Genomic DNA, 22,663 nt, shown 5'->3' with positions numbered 1-22,663 from the left:
AAGTGTTTTCTTTCCCTTTTTTTCTTCTCTAGCACTGTACCTTTCTGCTTTTTTACGGCAAAAGAGACTTAAATTCTTCCCCTCGTTGGTTGCCTTTTGACCAGTATCTGTCTAGAGCCCGCATAGTGGGAAACAAATTGTAGCTCATGCGTGAAGGGACTTTAGAGCTTGTAGATAACCGAGCCAGGAATTAAACTGAGGTCTCCTGATTTCCACTCCAGTCGTCTTTTTGCCATATTGCCCTACCAGTGGCCCTTTTGAAACCTCACAGTGACCCTGCCTTTATTATAGAGCCACTCAGTTGATTCATAATTAATATTTCAGTATAACTAGTTGCTTATACATTATTAGGCTCCCTGAACCTCTGGGGCATTGGTACAACCTGGTCAGTCTGTCTTTGTCTCTCTGTCTGTCATATTAGTTTGTTGCCTAGGACAGATAGAGGGATGCCATTTGAATTATCATTCTAAATGCTGGCCTCGGGCCTAGCTTTGTACCGCAGCGTGTCAGAAGGCATTGGCTTGTCGTTCTCCCAAAGCTTTGGCCCGCAGAGGCTGTTAGACAATTTAAGATGCGTTTGGTCTACTTATTCAAGAGCTGAGTGTGTTTCTTCTTTCCCCTCTCAAGATTGATGTTTTGGACTTTTTTCCCTTGTAAACAAAGTTTAAAATAGTGGGAGTTTTAAAATGTACTAAGTGTTGTACTCCGTATAGGTGGACAAAATGAACAGTGAGGGGATCCATGAAGCACTTGTGAAGGGAATGAAACCTGTGGGAAAGCCGTGGGAGAGGGCGGGTTGGGGGGCTGCAGGCGAACCCGGGAAGCAGTGCAGAAACATCGAGGCCAGGCAAGCTCAGAGCGGGGAGGAGGAAGGCACAGAATTGTGTTCTGCGAGTGTAGTTGAAGGTTCTGGCAAGTTTACCATTGAGAAAATAGATGGGGGGGATGTCTTTTTCTCCTTTCACTTTATTTTTTTAATTTTTAAAATTAAAATTTTGGTTACCGTTGACATACAATATTGTATTAGTTTGAGGTATACGACATGGTGATTACACAGTTATATAACTTACAAAGTGATCAGCCTCATAAGTTTAGTGCCCATCTGACACTTTATGGAGTTATTATAATATTATTGACTATATTCCCTATGCTGTACTTTACATCCCTATGACTGGTTTTTATGACTGGTAGTTTGTACATCTTAATCCCTTTTGTTCTGGGGGTCTTGCAAGATGGTTTCAAGTACCTAAAGTTCTGTCTAGGGAAGGGGAATAATCTTTTTTTGAATAGCCCTGACAGATAAGATTTAAGACTAAGTGATAGTAGTTTTTGTTTATTTGTTCACTTGTTCTTTTATTTGTTCATTTGTCCAACAAATCTTTATTGATTACCTCTTCTTTGCCAGGCCAGGTGTTGGGGAAAAATAAATGATTGAACTTTGTTTTTGAGGAGTTCACAGTCTAAGTCCGGCCAGGGAGGGGAGTAGCAGGGGAGGCAAATGTGTAAGTAAGTCATTACAATGCAGTGAAAGGTAGGTCGGACTTAATACAAGTAAGAACTGTCTCACTGAGGTGACCAAAGGTAGACTAGGCTGACTTTTGAGACTGTAGAGTGCCTGTCTCTGCAGGTGTTCAAGAGTAGGTTGGATGACTGACCTAGACAGGATGACTGACTGAGGCTGGATGACTGACCGAGGCTGGAATATGGTATAGAGGATTCAAACATTGTATTCCACCAGCAGATTTCATGTTTTGAGTCACCTGGAATCTTTTTGAAGGTGGAGATCTACCACCAAGAATTCTCCAAGCATGGTGGAAGAACGGAGAGATGAAGAAAAGCTGTATGAGAAAGGCCGAGGAAGCCTTTTTTGGCACAGTCCTGGGCTGTGGCCCTGAAAGGGAGTTGCATTCAGTGAGGTTGTTGGCTGAAGAGGCAAGGAAAGGCCTGCTTAGGGTATCAGGTGGCTGCAGGGAGTATAATTTTGGAACTGGCGTTCCAAATGGGGAAGTACACTTGAGAACTGAGCCTGTGGAAGTTCTGTTAGGGGGAGCTGAGGGACGTGAGCTGGGGCTGGTGGGGACAGCAAAAGCAAATCTGCAAAGTGCACCTGGAAGAAACGGATAAAAAGCACACCATCCAGAGAGTTGATTTAGATGAATAAGATTGTCTTTGCTTACTTGATTTCTTTTGTTCAAAAAGACAATTAAGGAGTGGCTGGTTTGTCAGAGGGAGGTCAAGATGAATTATACAAAGAAATGTTTTGAATTTGACCTTGAAAGATGAGTAAGATTTTTACTGTCCAGAGGTAGGAGAAATCATTGACCCAGAAGTATGGAGGGGTCAAGAGGAGGGTAAGAGACTATTTGGCAAATTCAGGAGAACAGAGATTTCTGAGGTGTGGTTTGAATGTAAGCTGTGTCCACGTGTGGTGCCTTAGTTTATTAGGTGAGTCAGTGTCAAGCTGGGGAAGAACCTTAAAATTTAATCTGTCCTAAACCCCTTAATGGCAAATATATATCCCTGTGCAAACTTTTGGTTAATTAAAATATTTATTCAATCTACTGTGAGCCAGATACTGGGGTCCAGGCACTTTTGGATCACAGAGGTGACAAAATTGAGCCCAACCTTTGGGGAACATTCTGGATCCTGGAGAAGACATTTATAACATAGTAAAAATAAGTGTAATAATCAAAAATATATCCTTTGCATTGGGTCTGGAGAGACACCTAACTTCTTAGAGGTGAGAACATTTCCAAAGGGCATGTGTAGAAAGGATTGTGGGGAGAATATGAGATCAGTTAGTTCTGCATTTTTTAGGCACTGTTAAAAAGACTCCATACTATAGATTTTGTCTATAGCATTTCAGTAATTGATATCTAAAGCAGTGGTATTCAGATGAGATCGGGTACATACAGGGTGGTATGACCGTAGACTAAAGCAGTGATATTCAAATCTGGATGACATTAAGATCATTGATTTTTTTTTTTAATTACAGGTATTTGGCATTAGGCCAGGCATACTAAATCAGAATTTATGGGGCTCAAACTCAGGCATCTATACTTTCTAAAAAGCTCTCTGTGATGATTATGCTGGTTTTATTTTTTTTTTAATTAGAAACATCAGTCTCTAAAACACTGTTGTGTTTGACTCCAAGGAACTTACGTTATAAGTAGTCATGGCTAAAGACGTAATTTCCACTGTAGCATGGAAGACTGTTGAGAGACTTGATTAATTCTGGAAACATGTCTATCCATTGACAGTTATTTGAGGTAATGACATCTATCTTCATTAAAACTATTGCTACCATGTGATAGGGATTTTATTCCTTTTTATTAGATTTCATTCCTTCTATTTTCCAGAAGCACTGGAGATTACTAATAAACCTGGCTTCGTGCAGGATAGGATGGCTATTGCATCGGCCATCATCTATTTAGAACAAGGTCAAATTTTAGAGGAAGGAGATAGGACCGAGGTGATATAGGCCAGGTGTCAGCAAACTTTCCCTGTAAAGAACCAGATAGCAAGTATTTTAGGTTTGTGGACATACAGTCTCTGCTGCAAACACTCAGCCCTGCCATTGGAATCTGAAAGAAGCCACAGACAATTTGTAAATGAATGGGTGTTGCTATGTTTCAGTACAAGTATTTACAAAACCTGCAGCTTTATAGACCCTTGATACAGTGATACAGTCCATTCCAGACAGAGAATGTGATTTTTCTTAGGTTACAGAATTACAGATAGGCAGAGAATTCACTATGTGGAATGCTGTTAGCAGTTTTATTTAATCATCATGTGAATGAATAAATGACACCCAATGATTAAGGAATTTTTCTAAAGCTAGTAAGTGGCCCTGGGATGCATAGTTTAGCTGGGCCAAATTTCTGTTTCTTCAACTACATCATCACGGTTTTCTGTGCCATCCAATGCCGTAGATGGGGGATTGCGGAGAAAAGCAAGAGTCTGGTGAGTTGGGCACAGAGTAGGTGCTGTGTCTTGCAGAGTCGTTGACTGATTATGACGATGGTGGTCATGGTATGCAGCGGCAGGGCTTGAACTGGGCCCTGGAGGACGGATCGTATAATTTGGATTCTTTTAAACTTTTCAACATGTATTTCTTTTTGCTCAAAAATAATAAAAGTGTTATGCTCTTTTTTCTGATTCCAGTAGCTGCTGGTGGTGGTGACCATGTCAAATAACGGCCTGGACGTTCAAGACAAACCCCCAGCCCCTCCCATGAGAAACACCAGCACTATGATTGGAGCTGGTAGCAAAGATGCTGGAACCCTAAACCATGGTTCCAAACCTCTGCCTCCGAATCCAGAGGAGAAGAAAAAGAAGGACCGATTTTACAGATCCATCTTACCTGGCGATAAAAGTACAGTATTTCATTTCTTTCTCATCATTTGAATACTCACTTCTTTTTTGTAACCTGGATGAAAGGTCTGTTATTTCCTTAACTTAATTTTCCTTTAATACCTTTTCCCCCTGTTAAATATGTCTCTTGTTTCTTTCCTAAGGTGGCTGAAGTCACTTGAAAAATGGACCTATTTTTAAATTCTATTAATTATTCTGAGCAAAATTCTAAGAAAATAATCATGCACTTGCGAGCCTTGGACAATCTGTTTGTTTATTTACTTTTTAAGTTCTTAAACTGTTTATGAATTCTCAAAATGTAATAAATATTGACATGTCTTCATTTGGAAATGCTTTTTTCCAAAGTAGTTTTATTTGGAATGCATTTTTTCCAGATTCTTGATTACTTCTTCTTTATTCATATGTCCTGAGTTCACATCCAGATTTGGGGATTAAATATCAATAAGAAGAGAAAGTAATAGCTGAGGAAAGGAAGCAGAACTCAGCATGAGTTCACTAAGAATAAGTCGTACTAGGTGGGCTAATTTCCTTTTTATTGATAAAACTTCTAGAACAATCAGGATTTTAACAGTGTATTTGATAAAGTCACCAAAAGCCCATGGATAAGACAGTGAAATAGAGGTTTGGGTGCCCACATGAATAAATGACTTTTGTTTGACAGCCCCTCCCCCAAATATTTATTTAAGTGCCTGTTGCTATGAAGTAAAAATTCTCGGTTGTACTGATATGTTGAAGAAATTGGCTTTCTGCTTATAAATAGTTATCATGAGCTTCTGATTTAGATGGATCTGGTTCAAATCCTGGATTCTTTACTTACCAGCTCTCTGACTTGAGGTATGTCAGTTAACTCCTTTGACTTTTAGTTTTCTATATCTAGGAAAGATTGGGATTCCTATCTCCAAAACTGGGATAGTATCTTACATGGTTGTTGTGTGAAGGTTACATGCAAAGTTCCTAATAAATTACCTTCTGCACAGAAGGTAAATTTTAGTTTCCTTTCTCTTGTTTCTTGAAGGTGGGATGCATGGCTAATAGATTACATGACAGACAAAATCAGAATTGGGATTCTGAAACAGTAGGCCAAATGTAACAACCACAGTGATAAATTGCAGAAAATATTTTACGTTGCAGAAAAGTATACTGTATTTTGCCGTATATAATGTGCACCTGTGTTTTTGACCCAGTCAGGAAAAAAATCTTTCATTTTAAGTTTTTAATTCAATTATTTATTTATTTATATTTAGAAACAAAACCAATTATCATATTCCAGGGTATTATTTTGCATACAGATCGTTAGTGCTTTCTAGATTTAACACCTTTCTTTTTAATTTTTTTTTAAAGATTTTATTTATTTATTTTTTAGAGAGAGAAGGGAGGGAGAAAAAGACAGAGAGAAACATCAATGTGCAGTTGCTGGGGGTCATGGCCTGCAACCCAGGCATGTACTCTGACTGGGAATCGAACCTGCGACACTTTGGTTCGCAGCCTGCGCTCAATCCACTGAGCTATGTATGCCAGCCGGGGTTGATTTAACACTTTTAACGATAAGCATAAATAAAAGAATTTAAAGACATGTAGATACAGAATTAGTACTAACTATGTATGATGCGCATCCTTTTTTTTTCCTCAAAAATTTAGGCAAAAAAGTGCACATTGTACATGGAATAATACAGTAACTGCCTAACTACAGATTGGGGAAGATGGTAGGTGATGGCATCATTAACCAAATAGAGAACCCAGGAAGAGGAACAAGTCCAGAGGGTCGGTGGCTGGAGAGCAGGAAAGATTATGACTGTAAACACTTTGCATTTGAGGTGAAAAGATAATTTCAGACACTTTGCATTTGAAATGTCTTGATGTAGAGATGTCCAGTAAGCAGTGATCTGACAAATAGGAAATGATTGGTGAGTGCTTGAAATGGGAACTGTTGAGCCCTTTAGTGAGTGCGCCGGGCTTCTGTCTTTGTGTGTTTGTCCTTTCCCCTACTCTGCGATCATTGTGAGCTCTTTTCAGGTTTAGGTAGAAGAGAGATGGTAAGTTGCCTAACTTGTATTTTTTGACTAATTCATTTATGTAGTAGTAGATGCCAATTTCCTAGGTACAGGGGCTATGATGTAGGTGGTGTTTGTTACCCTGCACTGGAACTTTCTGCCACATATATGGCCACTTCATCCCTCAATTTAGGTGTGTGCTTAATTTTAATATTACGCTTTTATCAACCATAATTGTTATAAGATCTTTATAAATAAGTAGGCCTTCAGTCCAAGTTTCTACATGTCATGAAAAGGACTTTTAAATTAAAAATTAAAAGGTTGGAATTCTCTTGCTGCCAAACTAGGAAGATAAAATTCCTGACCAGTAGGCCTCATCATTTAAAAACTTGTTCTTCAAAGGATACCATGAAGAAAGTAAAAAGATAACCCACAGAATGGGGGGAAATTTTCCCAAATTATATATCTGATAAGGGACTTGTCTCAAAAATATATCAGGAGCTATTACAATTGAACATTAAAAAGACAACTTAATTTAAAAATGGGCAAAGGATCTGCATAGATACCTTTCCAAAGAAGAAATGCAAATGGTCAATAAGCCCATGAAAAGATGCTCATAATCATTAACCATTAAGGAAATGCAAATCAGAAGCACAAGGAGAGATTACTTCACACCCACTAGGATGGCAATAGTAAAAAGATAATAACAAGTGTTGACAAAGATGTGGAGAAATTGGAACCCTCGTACACTGCTGGTGGGAATTTTGAATGGTGTGACCAGCTGTGGAAGAGTCTGGCAGCTCCTCAAAAGGTTAAACAGAGTTACCCTGTAACACAGGAATGAAAACATGGCCACACAAAAACTTGTACATGAATGTCTGTAGTAGCATTATTCATAATAGCCAAAAAGTAGAAACATACCTAAATATCCATCAACTGATGAACGGATAAATAAAATATCATGTATCCATCCATACAGAGAAATATTATTTGGTAACAAAAAGAAGTGGAGTCCTGATCCATGCTATGACATGGGTGAACCTTGACAACAGTGTCAGTGAAAGAAGGCAGTCACAAGGGACCATGTATTTTATGATTCCTTTTATATGAAATGTTCAGAATAGGCAAATCCATGGGCAAGAAGTAGATGAATGGTTGCCTAGAACTTTGGGGGAAGCAGATGGGATCAGGAAGCTCTGACTAAGTGGTATGAGTTTTCCTTTTGGGGTAATGAAAATGTTCTAAAATTGATTGTGGGGATGTTTGCCAGGCTCTCTCAATATACTAAAAGCCACTGAATTGTACACTATATAGGTGAATTGTATGGTATATGAATTGTATGTCAGTAAAACTCTTTAAAAAGAAAAGATTGCTGCCTGGAACAGCAGATGAAGCATGACCTTCAGACACCATTGGGAACTGAAGGAATGATCTTACATACTAGATAGGGAGGTGGGGGTCTGGAGGGCTTGGTTCTCCCATAAAGTGGCTGCCTGTTGGGTCAGTTACTTCTCTGTACATTTCAGTGTCTTCATCTACAAATTTAGAATCAATTGCAGTGGACAAATATAGTCTCTTATACCTTTAAAGTCCTGTAATAAGATAAATGAGATATTATGAAGATGAAGTTGGATCAAGTTATGTATGTAGGTGAAAAGAATCCAGTCCATTGTAAAGTACTTGAATCTGCTATAAAGCTGTAGCCCCTGAGGTTCTTCTGGAAATCCTTGCTGAGTAACCTTAGTAACCTTTCAGACCAAATCTGGTCTGAAAATAAATCTCTTACCTCAATATCAAATCTGTGTCTCTATAAATTCAAAGCACAGAGGTAGAAAGCATAGAGTCACCAAAAGTTCTTGTGAAATGATTTAGTAAGCTTTCTTTCATGCTGTGGGTATAGGTTTTTCCATACATGTCCTGAGCACATAGGTTTAAAATACTTGGAGGGCTATGATTCTTGTGTACATCAAAATGAAAAATTTTTTAAAGTGAGTTTTTTTTTCTCTTTTTTTGGAGCTTTTATTCTGCCTGATTTTGTGCATGTTGATATTGCCTTTCAGCCAATCAGCATTTGTTGACCTGCTGCGTTGTGTTTAACTCAGTCCTGGCAGGATACGCAACCATATTGGCAGTCACCAAAGTGTTATTTATGCCCTTTATAAAGTATTTGAGATTCTGTACCAGCTGCCTAAAGCAATGGTCTAGAACAGGACTTAGATGACCTAGATTGAGTCCTACTGTGGTAGGCAGCTACACAGACCTGAGCAGAGCAAGGACGATGGGCCAGGTACAGAAGGTCACAGGGTGGTGGTGGGGGAGTCTCAGGTGCCCAGCAGTGGGGAAAACTGGGAAAACAAGGACCTTGCTCCTAGGGTAGCCTTTCTTTCTCTAGCATATCGCTGGTCATGTGTTTTAACCCCCCTGACTTTTCATATTTGGTCATGCAGTTCAGATCCTCCCCTGACCTTCCCCCTCTAAGGGGGAAGAGCTAGGGGGCCAGAGAGTGGCCTTTAAGCACTAAGCTCCCAGGACAATGAGGTTCTAACCTGAATCAAATACATCTCAGCTTCAGTTGTGTTTTAGCTCCAGGCCCAGAAAAACAGCAGAACCACACAAGCAATGCCACAGCTGACATCAGGACCAGCTGTGCTGACTAATGACCCCCTGCTCTGGCACCGACCAGTTAGTGGAGACCAGAACCCTGAAAGGACACACCTGGAAAGCTGATGAATATTCTATTGAGCTGGAGATCCTTCCCTGGGACGGCTCCTAAAATCTCCACCCTTGAAAGCTCTTAGGCCAAGAGGACTCAGGGCACTCTCCCTCCTGGGAGCACACCTGTGCTTTTCCTTTCCCCATCTCCTTTCCCCCCATGCACGTTACCTTTACCTTTCTCTCTCCTAAGTTCCAAGGGCCCTTCTTTTGCCTCTGTAACTTGTTTCCTGAGCCCATTTCTTCTACCACTCACTTCTTATACTTCCGTGACTTCCTAAATAAACTTTTTTTATAGTTTGAGTCTTGGCTGTGAATTCTTTCTTAGCCAGGACTTAAGTACTGAGGTTGCTGAACTGAGGTCGAATCTACCTCCACTGGTCTAACACCTGGTTCTGTTCTCACCACGGACACTACCTCTGACATTTACTAATAACTCTGCCATTTTTCCCTCTTACCTATTTATTTTGATCCCAGTATCCATATCTGTAACATGGTAAAAATAATTTTCATCTACCCCATATGGTTGGTAGGCTTTTGTCATTTGATGTAGTGGATATAAAAGAAAGTGTCCAACCTTTTGGCATTTCTGGGCCACACTGGAAGAAGAAGAGTTGTCTTGGGCCACACATTAAACACACAAACACTCACGAAACTGATGAGCAAAAAAAAAAAAAGGGTTTTAAGTAAGTTTACGATTTTGTGTTGGGCGGCATTCATAGCCATCCTGGGCCACATACCGCAGGTTGGACACCCCTGTATGAAACACTGCACAAATATAAAGTGTTGTTGTTTTTTATTAAAAACCTCATTTCTTGTTTTATGTGATACCGACAACAACTCATTTTCAGTTGCAGAGACAGAGGGTTAGAAAAAAGTAAATTGTTTGAGGTCTCGCAGCTGGAAAGTGGCAGGGATGAGTGTGGAACCAAGCTTCTTAAAGTATTCGTTACATCTTAGCACACTATCTCTGTTAGTTGTTCTCAACCCAGATGTCATCTGACTCACTCGTGGTGCTTTTAAAAAATACGAATGCCTGGGTTTTACCCAGGCTTTTGGATCCAGAATTTCCAGAGGGATAGCTTTAGGTTTCTAAGGAGATCTGGGAGTAGAGTTCCCTGTGGGCTGTGGTGGTGACTGAGCTTGAGATGGCGGAGGGGAGAATGTCTGTGGGCATTCCCTAACGCTGACCTCCAGCACAGATGGCTTCGGTGTGTGCCTGGGGGAACGCGTAAGTGATTGGAAGAAGCTGTCATCGAGGGCCTGTGATAGGTGGAGCTGAGCTGCAGAATTCCACGTGGGGAAGCCTGGTTCCTGTGGTTAGGATCTGGAGCCTTTGGTTTATGCTAGTTAGTCCTGTAGCCTTTTGTTTGGAATCTTTCTGGCTGCATTTTCACAACCAAAGTGGAATTCTCTGAGCTTGGGAAGCATTTAGCAAAGTTAATTTTAAAACTGGACTACGTCAGTGTTTCTCTCTCCAAGTCTGGAGCATTTTACTGCGTTGAGCTCAGATTAGCTCAGCTGAACCAATGAGAGGTGCTTCTTAAAAATAAATCCAAAAAAAAAAAATCAGGCCAGTGACTTGTGCTGAAATTTGGATAGCTGTACAGCAATATGGGATTTTGTGGTGTCAGCCTCATTTCCCACGTTCTCAGAAGGCCGAATGGACTAGGCCAAAGATACAGTTAAAGTCAGGAGGTGTGAGCTTGTAAGCTTGTTTTTCACTTCTTAAGTCCTCAAGCCTGTGATCTCTAGTTACAGGAAATCAGGATGATTCCTCTTCTTTCCTTTCTACTTTTTAAGCACCATAAAGCAACAAACATTTATTATCTCACAGTTTTGGGGAGTCAGGAATCTAGGGGCAATTTAGTTGGGCAGTTCTGACCTAGGTATCTCATGAGGTTGCAATAGAGATGTCTCTGATACCTTCTTACGTCAAAGGGAACTCAGCTTACAAGGATAACTTTAGCTCACAAAGCACATGCATTTTCTTTACCTTACCTGATCCTCAAAACAATAATAATAACAATAATAAAAAACAGTTCACAACAGAATAATAACACATAATAATAACCTTAAAATAGTAAGAACAATAACATAGCTATTAATATTATTTGGGCCATAATTTTGTCCTAAAGAATCTTACATCTTCAGTTAGGAGGTAAGTCTTAAAAACCTCAAGGAATCATACAGGACAGGACATGACTAAATGCTGACTCTGTGTCTTGGGAATTCACAGACGGAGGAAAGATCAGGAAATTCAGTTTGGAAGAAGTGGGGCTTGAACCAGACTTTAAAAGATGGCTGAAGTTTTAACAGGCAGAATGAGAGGAAGAGCAGAGAAAGTGAACAAAAACTTGGAGGTGGGAATATGGGAGGTATATGCAAAGGCTGCAGAGTGAAGAGCAGCCTGTGGAAGCGGAGCCACTGTCAGCATTACCCTGTGTGTTTATGTTTTAAATGCTTTCATATCCCCGGAGGCTCTTTTCAATAGACTACTCATCCGCTGAGCCACTCTCTCTGTGTGACTTCATTACCAAAATTCCTTTTGTATTTGATATTCCATGCCTGTGGTGGTATCTTATAAAGCATATTAATAACATAATAGAAATAAAATATAAATACAATAACATATAAACATAAAACATAAAAATAATTGCTCTTAACAGACTTTTAAGTGACTAGATCAAAAGAAATTTAGGGAAAAAAAGCAATTCCAGAGCCTTGCAGCATGTCCCATGCATTCTACTTAGCTGTGAGGAAGACAGATGGATTTATGTCAAAGATGATGGCTTAATTTCAGTCCTGGTAAACCCTTAGCTTGCCATCTCTCAAAGCAGCTGTTGTTTGGAAGAGAAATTGTCAAGTGCGTACATAGCTAAAACCTGTGGTCATTTAAGAGCGGTTTCTTTCACCTGGTAATGTGTATTTAAGGTTCCTCTTGTCATAGCTTGATAGATGGTTTCTCTTTAGTGCTGAATAGTATTTCATTCTCTGGATGTACCACAGTTTATTTATCCATTCACCCACTGAAGTACACCTTGGTTGTTTCCAAGTTTTAGCAATTATGAATAAAGCTGAAATAAACATCTGTGTGCAAGTTTTTGTGTAATAAGTTTTCAGCTCATTTGGGTAAATACTAAGGAGTGCACTTGCTTGATTATATGGAAGGAGGATATTTAATTTTATAAGAAACTGTCAACCTGTCTTCCAAAGTGACTACCATTTTGCATTCCCACCAGCAGTGAATGAAAGTTTTTGTTGCTCTGCATTCTTGTCAGCATGTGGCCTGCCAATTTTGAGTTTTGATCATTCTAACAGGTGTGGAGAGGTATTTCATTATTGTTTTAATTTGCAGTTCCCTAGGACATATGATGTTGAGCATCTTTTCCATCTGTAGATCTTCTTTGGCAATGTGTGTATTCATGTCTTTTGCTCATTATCTTGTTTTCTTGTTGAGTTTTAGGAGTTCTTTGCATAGTTTGGATAATATTTCTTTATTAAATATACCTTTTGCAAATATTTTCTCCCTGTCTGTGGTTTGTCTTCTCATTCTCTTGATTCTCAAACTTTTATTTTTTTAATTTTTATTGAATTTATTGGGGTGACATTGGTTAATAAAATGATATAGGTTTCAGGTATACATACATCATCTGTATATTGAATTGTGTGCTCACCATCCAAAGTCAGTACCCCTTCCATCACCATTTATCCCCACTTCACCCTATTCTGTCTCCTCCCACACCCCTGTCTTTCTGGTAATTACCGTACTGCATACTGTTATCTGTATCTATGCACCTTTTTCTCCAAGGTCCCAAATACCCTCCTCTCAGAGAGCTGTCAGATTGATATTTATATCTGAGTCTTTTTTTATTTTGTTTATTAGAGTCCACATATAAGTGAAATTATATGGTATTTGTCTTTCTCTGACTGGCGTATTTCACTTAGCAGAGTACTCTCCATCTCCATCCATGCTGTTGCAAAATATAAAATTTTCTTCTTCTTTTTAATGGCTGAGTAGTATTTCATTGTGTAAATGTACCACAGCATTTTTATCCACTCCTCTACTGATGGACACTTGGGCTGCTTCCAAATCTTGGCTATTGTAAATAACTTGGCAATGAATATAGGGGTGCATATATTCTTTCGAATTAGTGTTTCAGGTTTTTTCAGATACATTCCCAGAAGTTGAATTGCTGCGTCATAAGACAGTTCCATTTTTAAGTTTTTGAGGAACTCCATACTGCTTTCCACAGTGGCTGCACCAATCTGCATTCCCACCAATAATACACAAGGTCTCCTTTTTCTCCACATCCTCACAACACTTGTTTGTTGATTTATTGATGACAACCATTCTTACAGGTGTGAGGTGATATCTCATTGTGATTTTAATTTGCATTTCTCTGATGATTAATGACATTGAGCATGTTTTCATATGTGTATTGGCCATTTGTATGTCCTCATTGGAAAAGTGGCTATTTAGGTCTTTTCCCCATTTTTAATTGGATTGTTTAGGGTTTTTTTTTTTTGGTGTTGAATTGTGTTTTTTAAATCAATTTTGAGCATTATCGCCTTATTGGATGTATCACTGATGAATATGTTCTGCCATTCAATGGGTCATCTTTTCATTTTGTTGATGGTTTCCTTTGCTGTGCAAAAACTGCTTAGTTTGATGTAGTCCCATTTGTTTATTTTTTTCTTTTGTTTTCCTTGCTCAAGTCAATATTATCAGAAAAAATATTGCTATGAGAAATGTCTGAGATTTTATTGCTTACGTTTTCTTATTGGATTTTTATGGTTTCATGACTTAAACATTTTAGGTCTAATCCATTTTTTTAAAGTATTTATTTATTTTTAGAGTGAGTGGGAGGGAAGAGGCAAGAGAGGAAGAGAAATATCAATGTGTGGTTGCCTCTCATGCACCCCCTACTGGGGGTCTGGCCTGCAACCCAGGCATGTGCCCTGACTGGGAATCAAACTGGCAACCCTTTGGTTCTTAGGCCCACACTCAGTCCACTGAGCTGCACCAGCCAGGGCTCTTTAATCCATTTTGAGTTTATTTTTCTAAATGGTGTAAGAAGGTGGTCTACTTTCATTTTTTCCTTGCACATTGTCCAGTTTTCCCAAGACCATTTATTGAATAGACCACCTTTAGCCCATTATATGGTCTTACCTCCTTTGTTAAATATTAATTCATAATAAAGATGTGGGTTTATTTCTGGGCTCTCCATTCTGCTCCACTAATCTATACATCTATTTTCATGTCAGTACCAGGCTGTTTTGAGTACTGTGGGTCTTATAGTATAGTTTGATATCAGGTAGTATGATTCTTCAAACTTTGTTCTTCTATCTCAAGAGTGCCTGTGGCTATTTGGGGTCTTTTGTGGTTCCACATAAATTTTTGGAATATTTATTCTAGTTCTATGAAATATGCCATTGATATCTCACTAGAAACTGCACTGAAATCTATAGGTTACTTTGGGTAGTATGGACGTTTTGATGATTTTAATTTTCCCTACCCATGAGTACTGTATATGCCCTCACTTATGTGTATCTTCTTCAGTTTCTTCAGTATCACATAATTTTCCAAGTACAGTTCTTTTACATATTTGGTTACATTTATTCCAAGGTATATATATATATTTTATGTAATTGTAAATGGGATTGTTTTCTTAGTTTCTGTCTCCAATAGTTAAGTATTGGGGTAAAAAATACAACTGATTTCTAGATATTTATTTCGTACCCTACTACTTTACTGCAATCATTTATCAGTTCTAATAGTTTTTTGGTGGAATCTGTAGGGTTCTCTATGTACAGTATCATGTGATCTGTAAACAATGACAGTTTTACTTTTTCCTTTCCAAGGTGGATGCCTTTTATTTCTTCTTGTCTGATTGCTGTGGCTAGGACTTCCAGTACTGTGTTGAATAAGAGTGGTGAAAGCAGACATCCCTGTCTTTTTCCTGATCCTAGAAGAAATACTTTTAGTTTTTGCTCATTGAGTATGATGTTGGCTGAGTGTTGATTCTTAAAGTTTTATACGCACATGATTCATTTGGGATCTTATTAAAATTCATCTTCTGATTCGATAGCTCTATCATGGTGCTTGAGAGTCTGCATTTCTAAAAGTCTCCCTAGTGGTGCTGATGCTTCTTGAATAGCAAGTCTATAGATCACCCCGATTGTTGTTTGCATTGGAGAGGACCAGAATGCAGGTGATGGGTTACTGTTAGAATGGTTCAGGCCACAGATAACAGTGCATGAAATATGCTGGTGGCAGTAAAGAAGGAAAAGAGGGGATAAATTTGATAACTCTGTAGAAGAAAAAGTCATTTATAACTTGGAGACTGGAATGCATTGGGAGAGAGGAGAGAGAACATAATCATAGGCAGCAGCAGTGCATGAGGGGCAGCATGACAGGAGAGAAAGACCTTAGAGCTGGGAGTCTGAAAACCTTAGTTCTGGTCCCAGATCTGCTTTTAACTTGCTCTGTGGCCTTGGGCAGGGTACTTAATTTCTTGGAACCTGTTTCTTCTGTCAAATGGGCACTATAATCACTGCTCTGCTTGTCACACCGTTGTTTTGAGGTTCTAGTGAACTATGGTATATGTGAAAGTGCCTTGTAAACACTAGAGCATGATACAATTACAAAACTAATTACATCTGCAATGACCCTATTTCCAAATAAAGTCACATTCTGAGGTACTAGGAGTTAGGATACACGATTTTTGTGGGAGCACAATTCAACCCCTAACAAGGGCGCTTCAGCACTATAACTTTCTGCCAGGCCAGGAGGACCTTAGTGAACATCGACTTTATGCAAGACCCTTGATGGTGTTGCTGGTGAAAGTGGGGATCTTTTATGGAATTGAGAGAAAAGCATTTTTACCAACCCATGCATGGGAGATTGTGGTGCAGCATTATTTATTTGGTTGGAAGACTGACCCTTTGTCTGATCTCCATCCATCCTGCCATGGAAAAAGTTCAGCCACGTCTTCAGCAAGGCCAGAACAAATGCCAGTGTCCAGAGTTTCTGTTTCCTATTAAAGCTCAGTCCTTTGGAGCTTGCAGGTGGCTGCTAAGCAGTCTCAGTCCCCATCCAAGTAGCTTAGCACTGGTTCCTGGCTATATTGCTGTACCCAGGCTCCTACCTGGAGACTGAGTTTGCAGTCTGCACAGCTGCCGGCTCTGCAGCTGCTAGGGTCACGTGGGTATGGAGAAAGAATGTATGAGTGCAGGGTGTGAGCATGGTTCATCAAGAGAGCTCTTCTTTGTTTCCCGAGATTATATTATCTTGGGCCTGGGAAAGGGCAGGAGCTTTTTCAAAATAACCAATCAACTTCCCAAGCTTTTGTAGGATCCTGATGGGTCCACCCCCTGACCAATCCATCTTTCCCCAGGCTAGATTGACAGGCTTCTGTGGTTGCCATTTTGACTTCTGTTGTGCATGTGCCTACCTCCCCCTGCTCCCACCGACAGTTGGGCACCAGAGGTGGGAAGGGAGGGGTGTTAATCCTTGGTGGGGCAATGTTGTGATTTCCCTGGAGTGTGAAGCTTAACTTCTGGGTGAAGCAAACAGGCTTATGCCTGTCCATTAGACTCAACAATGTCTGATGCCCTTTGCTGCCTTTCTTATTAATAGTTAACTATCTATGGTAACAATGGGAGAGAGATGACTATAAGTAATTGCACTTAGTGATCCTTTAAGGTCCTAAACTAGGGAGGCAGCATAGCATAGTGGTTTAGAGCCCAGGCTCTGAGCCACACTGCCTGGGTTTGGGCCTGGCCTCTGCCAGTTTATTAACCATGTGATCTTGGGCAAGTAATGGAATCTCTATGCTTCATTTTATTTATCTGTAAAATAAGGATAATAGTACCTAACTGATAGGGTTTCTGTGAGGCTTCAGTTAATTAATACACATGAAGAACTTGAACCATTGCCTGGTAAGCACCTGATAAAATATTAGCGATTCATATTATTGAAGTAACTCCCAAATAGAAAGTTCTGTAATTTAGAAAGCCTTAGAGCAGACTGCAATCAAAGACCAAACAAGTAGGACGCAGGTACGGAAGCTCATAGAATGTAGGATGTGAGGGCTGGAAGTGTCTTTAGAGACCATCTACCTGAGCTTTCTCTTTTGACAAATGGGGGAAACCAGGGTTCAGAAAAAGGAAGTGGCTTTCCCTGGACTAACTGTCTCATTAGTGGTAGAACCAGGATGATTAACTCTGATGAATATTCTTTCTGTGTCTCCCTTACTTTAGTTCAACAAAAAATTAAGTCTTTAATCATGCATTGAGCATCTATCTACTCCAATTGAAGTCCAGCACGGTGTTCGGTAAACACATATGTGAAGTAGACAGTTTTTGGCTTTTAAAGGATCCTGCAGCTCAACAAAGAACTAAATAAGCCTAAAAATGTAATAATGTTTGTTTTTTTCTTTTTAAATTTAAATTTCTATTTCCCTGTTTCTCTTGCAGCAAATAAAAAGAAGGAGAAGGAACGGCCAGAGATTTCACTCCCTTCAGATTTTGAGCACACGATTCACGTTGGTTTTGATGCTGTCACAGGGGAGTTTACCGTAAGTCTTGGACCACAGAAGGGCCTTTGGTCTTTCAGAGTTCTGGCGATGCACTGTTAGAGTCAGCCCTTCCTAGTCTGCCTGATGCCTCTGTCTTTGCCCGAGACCCTCATTACTATCTTCTTATATTCATGAGAAGGACACTTTACTCAGCTCCAAAAATGTACCAGAAAACTTTTGACTCTTCATTCCTCAAATAGAGCTCAGTAAAGTGGCCCCTCGGCCGTAGGCTCTGTTCTGGACACTGTTGATGCAGAGACAAATCAGACATAGTTCCTACTCTAGAGTAGGAATAGCCTGGTGAAGGAGCAAAATCTCAAATGTTTGATACAATGAGATACATATTACAAAGAGACTTGTGTAGCACTCGGAGGGTGCAGAGAGAAAAGGAATGACTAAATCCGTCTTTGCTCGCAAGTGTCAAGGTGAGCACTGATCTTCTTTCAGGGCTCCCTGTGACCATGTCTTCTTGACAGCGTTACATGTTTCTCTTACAGGGGATGCCAGAGCAGTGGGCCCGCTTGCTTCAGACATCAAATATCACTAAGTCGGAGCAAAAGAAAAACCCTCAGGCTGTCCTGGATGTATTGGAATTCTATAACTCAAAGAAGACCTCCAACAGCCAGAAGTATATGAGCTTTACAGGTATGAGGATTGTGTCCAGGGCAGTCCAGGGGAAAAAGGGTTTTCTTCTGGATGGAAAGAGCCCCCCTGAGTGTTGGCGTGGAGTGAGAGAAGAAAGTATTGGAAAGAGAGGAGATAGTACTTGCACTCAGACAGAATTTTGAATTTTGAGAGCCACGATGATGTGTTTTTGCATCACACTTGAGTCTTTACTCTGAAACCGCACGTTTTAAAAAAGCAACATGTAAAGAACATACACTTTGTGCTAGAAGATCTAAATTCTGATGTTCACTGGGTTCTAATATTCACTCCATTTCTTTGTGCCTCAAAATGGGAACAATTCCTATCTCTAGAGGTTGTAGTGAGGAATAAAAGAGCTCATCGATGTGGAAGTTCTTTATAGGTTATAAACAGCACCATGGAAAAGTAGATGTCATTATCATCATTATCCTTAATATCATTAAGTTATTTAATAACCCATTTAATGTGTATCTTTTAAGTCGGTAAGACTAGTTTCTTCTTCAAGGCACTAATTTTTATCAGTCAAATGAAAAACAGGTTAGTAATAAATGTTCCTTAGATGTACTCTATCTAGGGGACTATGTTTTTCAGAGTTGTTTCTAATAGCAGAATTGAGATGAGAATCCAGGCCCCTGAATCCTATACCAGCGCCCTTTGCGCTTCCTACTTGCCTCTAGTAACTTCATTTGGAGAACCTCCTTTTATGAAAGAAAATTTTATAGCAGTGAAAATTTTCCTTTTTTTAGATAAGTCAGGAGAAGGCCCACATTTCTGGAAACTTACCTTTTTTATGGCATCTTAGAACGTTAGAGCAAGAAATATCCTACATATGTATTACTTCCAGTTCCCCCTTGTTTTGCAGACAAAGCCAATAGAGTCTTTCTCATGTGGCTAAATTAGGGGCAGAGCTGGTCTCCTATCTCCGAGTTCAGTGCCCTTTCCAGAGTTCATGCTGTCTTTTTCAAAGGGCAGGGTTGTTGGGGAAGGTGAGAGCCAGGATGCACTAGCTGATTTGGAAGGATGCTCTCCCCAGCAAGTATCTGGCTCACATCAAAGGGCACAGATGGTGAGGATGGCAGGCTGTAGCTCCGCTCATGCTGCCATGGCAGTGCCCAGGAGAGGGTCATCGCACATTCCCAGCAGTGCTTCCTTCTTCACGCCTGGCCCTGCTGGGTCCGCCTGACTTCTCCCATTGAAGGACTGGGGCATTCCAAGGAGGAATTGGGGCTCAGGGGTTTTGGGGGGCAAGTTTTCTTGTTAGGAGGTTAGAGCTTTTGTTTTAGGGAGTTTGTCACAGAGACATGAGTTTAGAGCTGGCTTTAAAAGCCTCAGCAGCAAAGTTTTTGGAAGAATTTTTTTTTTAATTTTTGTATTATTATTTACTAACTCTTGTGTCATTTATTTGCATTATAACTGTAAACATTCCCCTTTCCATTCTGTACTCTTTGGAAGGAAATCACTGTGCACAACTCATGCCTAAGGACACATAAAAACATTAAGTTGCACTTTCTTTTTTTAATCATTTGTTATTGTTATTCTATTACAGTTGTCCCAATTTTTCCCCCTTTGCCCTCCTCCGCCCATCCCATCTCCAACTCCCATAGTAAATTCCCACACTGTTCTTATGTGTACCTGTGTGTAGATGTACACAGGTGCCATATATGTATATGGAAGCATAGCTCTGTGGGTTTGCATATATTTGGAATTAAAATCCACCAAGTATTCATTAATGAACAGATATACACATTCAGGTAATTGTGTGTATGTTCATCTATGTGCGCATATGTGAATAACATTGAGTATTCTGTGTGTGCACGTGCATGCATGCATGTAGGATTTTTAATTTTCTAGACCTTGAGGACCAGAGCTAACTCTAGGCAAAATTTTATGTTTGGCACAGTTTATTTTTAATGTCATATCCTTTTTCTGTTTCCCCTCATCTCATGCTATTAATTATGCTAACACTACCTCAATCTGTATATGCTTGTATATGAATGATGTCATTTGATACTCATAATGGCCTTGTGGGGTTGGTAGGGGAAGGATTATTATCCTCATTTTACAGACTCAGAGAAATTAAGTGACTCACTCAGGGTGACTCAATTGATATGTGATGGAAGTGTGTTTTAACTTGGGCCTTTAATCCCTTTGCTGTTTATAACCCAAGCATGATCCTTCATGCCACTTTTTGTTAATTTTCCTATTTTTTGAGCACTGTATTTTCTGCACCAGTTAGTAGCTAATGTGCTGGCAAAAAGTAGTCTAGATTGACAATTCGAAGTTCTGGAGTTTAGCCCTGTGTAACCACTGATTTATGTAATCTTGAATGAGTTTCTTTTGTTCTCTGAACTTTAGTTTCCTCATTTGTAAAATGAGGGGATTGGAAGTACTTTCTGCTCTGTCACTCTGTGCTGTGGGATTTGATTTTGAAATATAGAAATTATACATTACAGTTAAAAGGAGCAAACCTTACTTGCTTCTTCTGTGGATGAGATATATTTCGTATCAGAATACTCAGTGTTCGTAGACACTACCAGTTCACAAGGTCGGGGTAGTGCAGTGAGGGTGTAATATTGTGCTTTGCTTTGCCTAAGCTGATGTTCTTTGGACAAAAGGAACAAATGAATTATGTTTAAAGTATATCCTGAATTGATTTCTCCAGAATAGAGCTGGCTATTCAGGGTTTGTTTTAAGAACATTGTGTCATAGCTTGTGGGTTCGTTATTTGTCGTAGGACCAAAGAGGCTGCACCTGGCACTTTCTTATATAATGGAATTGGAATCTTGGACATTCTCTGGGCTTGGTTTTTGGTGGGGAATATGTTACATCTGGTAAAATATTTCTCCTCCTTAATTCCACTGGTGGTGAACCAACAAAGTCACTTTCTTCTTGGGTCTTTGGGAATTAAAGAATAAAACAAAACATAACACTTGGCCTTTAAACTCCTTTTCTTGCTAAAATCTCCATTGAGTGTATGTTTCATATTTCATTAAGTCTAAGATATCACTGATTATAAGATACATCATTTTTTGTATACCACTAAAAAGAGGTTGCCAATTAAAACATGAAATGCCTTTGATTATAGGACACATCTCTGTTTCAAAGATGTTAATGTGAAAAAATGTACATCTCAGACTCAATGAAATATGGTGATTACCTCATTGAGGGAGCTTGAATCTATTATTAGAAACAAGATTCTGCCTTTAATTAGACTTGACATGATTAATGCCTCTCTTTTCCTAAGCCTTAGCCTTACTCTCTCTGTGGGAAATAGACATGCCTGTAGAGGATCTGTCCTAAAAGCTGAAACTGCAGGCTGATCATAATTTGTCATGGATGGCTCACGACGGTGCCAGCTGTGAATTATTTCCCTTTCTTTTCGATTGCAGGAAATTTCCTTAACTATTCAGGCGTATGATGTGGATACAGTTCTAGCATAGTAGTTAGGGTTCAGCCAGGATTCAGATCTTGACTTCTGTTTAACCTGTGTGTACCCTGGGCAAATTACTTAACATCTCTGAACCTTGGTTTCCAAATCTATAAAAGTAAACATTATAATATTACTCAGAACTGGAGTGATGATTAAGGGAAGTAATGTGTATTATGTGCTTAGCATGGTACCATCGTACCAGTAACACTGTTATTTTCTGAGCCTGTCAAGTGCTTGACTGGATAGGCTTCCTTAGCTCTCAGGAACAGATTGACTGTAATTGTTCACTGACCGAGTCCCTGATCTTTTTTTCCTTTGCAGATAAATTAGCTGAGGATTATAACTCTTCTAACACTTTGGTAAGTCTTCATTTCCTCTGTTCTGACACGGGCAGGCATGGTGGTCAGGGATCACAGACAGTGGGACAGTTGCAAGGCCGCTCCCAGGGCTGGGAGGCGCTCATCTTGGTTACTCCCGCACCCCGGGCTGCAGCATCCCTATCTATGTAGGGAACTGCAAAGGAACTGGACTTCGTAAATAGTAGGCGTCCCTTCCAGCTTTAATTTTTTCATATTCTAGGAATCCTAACCTTGGAACCAGAAGAACGAGCTTTTAGGCTCAGTTTTTCGTTTGTAGCTTTGAACCTTGGGAAAGCCAGTTGTCTTTCTGAGCTTGGTACACTTTGTCTTACCTGAACCTGTCTTTGAAAATCTGAATTTCAAAGATAATTCCCTCACTTGGGTTGGTTGGGTCTACAAAACCAGGATTTGGACTAACTGTTGACAGGAACATATTCTGTTCATTTAAGATGTGCTCTCAAGTTGTAGAGAATGCCCTGCCAGGTGAAGGGCTGGGAAGTAAAACTGGATGATCTCAAATATCCCTCTGCCTCTTTCAACTTACAGTTCTATTTTCCAGAGCAAATAAAA

At 39.7% G+C, this 22,663-nt stretch overlaps 1 protein-coding gene across 4 annotated transcripts in view; it reads left to right on the top strand.

The window, feature by feature from the left end:
- The window catches only part of PAK1 (p21 (RAC1) activated kinase 1), a 140,641-nt gene that overhangs the window by 78,081 nt on the left and 39,897 nt on the right, over positions 1–22,663 (top strand). For 2 of the 4 annotated variants that reach the window (XM_045818173.1, XM_045818172.1), the window contains exons 2-5: positions 4,168–4,375; positions 17,559–17,659; positions 18,157–18,304; positions 22,056–22,093. In XM_045818173.1, the coding sequence (XP_045674129.1) occupies positions 4,186–4,375; positions 17,559–17,659; positions 18,157–18,304; positions 22,056–22,093 (477 nt within the window). In that variant the 5' untranslated portion in view covers positions 4,168–4,185. Of the gene's footprint in view, positions 1–4,164; positions 4,376–17,558; positions 17,660–18,156; positions 18,305–22,055; positions 22,094–22,663 lie in introns of all 4 variants that reach the window. The other 2 variants (XM_045818171.1, XM_045818170.1) reach the window with 1 other exon arrangement.

Source organism: Phyllostomus hastatus, unplaced genomic scaffold (assembly GCF_019186645.2).
Source record: "Phyllostomus hastatus isolate PE091 unplaced genomic scaffold, TTU_PhHast_1.1 phas_scaffold_317, whole genome shotgun sequence".
In the NCBI taxonomy this organism is placed as follows: domain Eukaryota; kingdom Metazoa; phylum Chordata; class Mammalia; order Chiroptera; family Phyllostomidae; genus Phyllostomus; species Phyllostomus hastatus.
The sequence above is the reverse complement of the archived record's forward strand: the minus strand, read 5'-3'. Positions and strand labels throughout refer to the sequence as shown.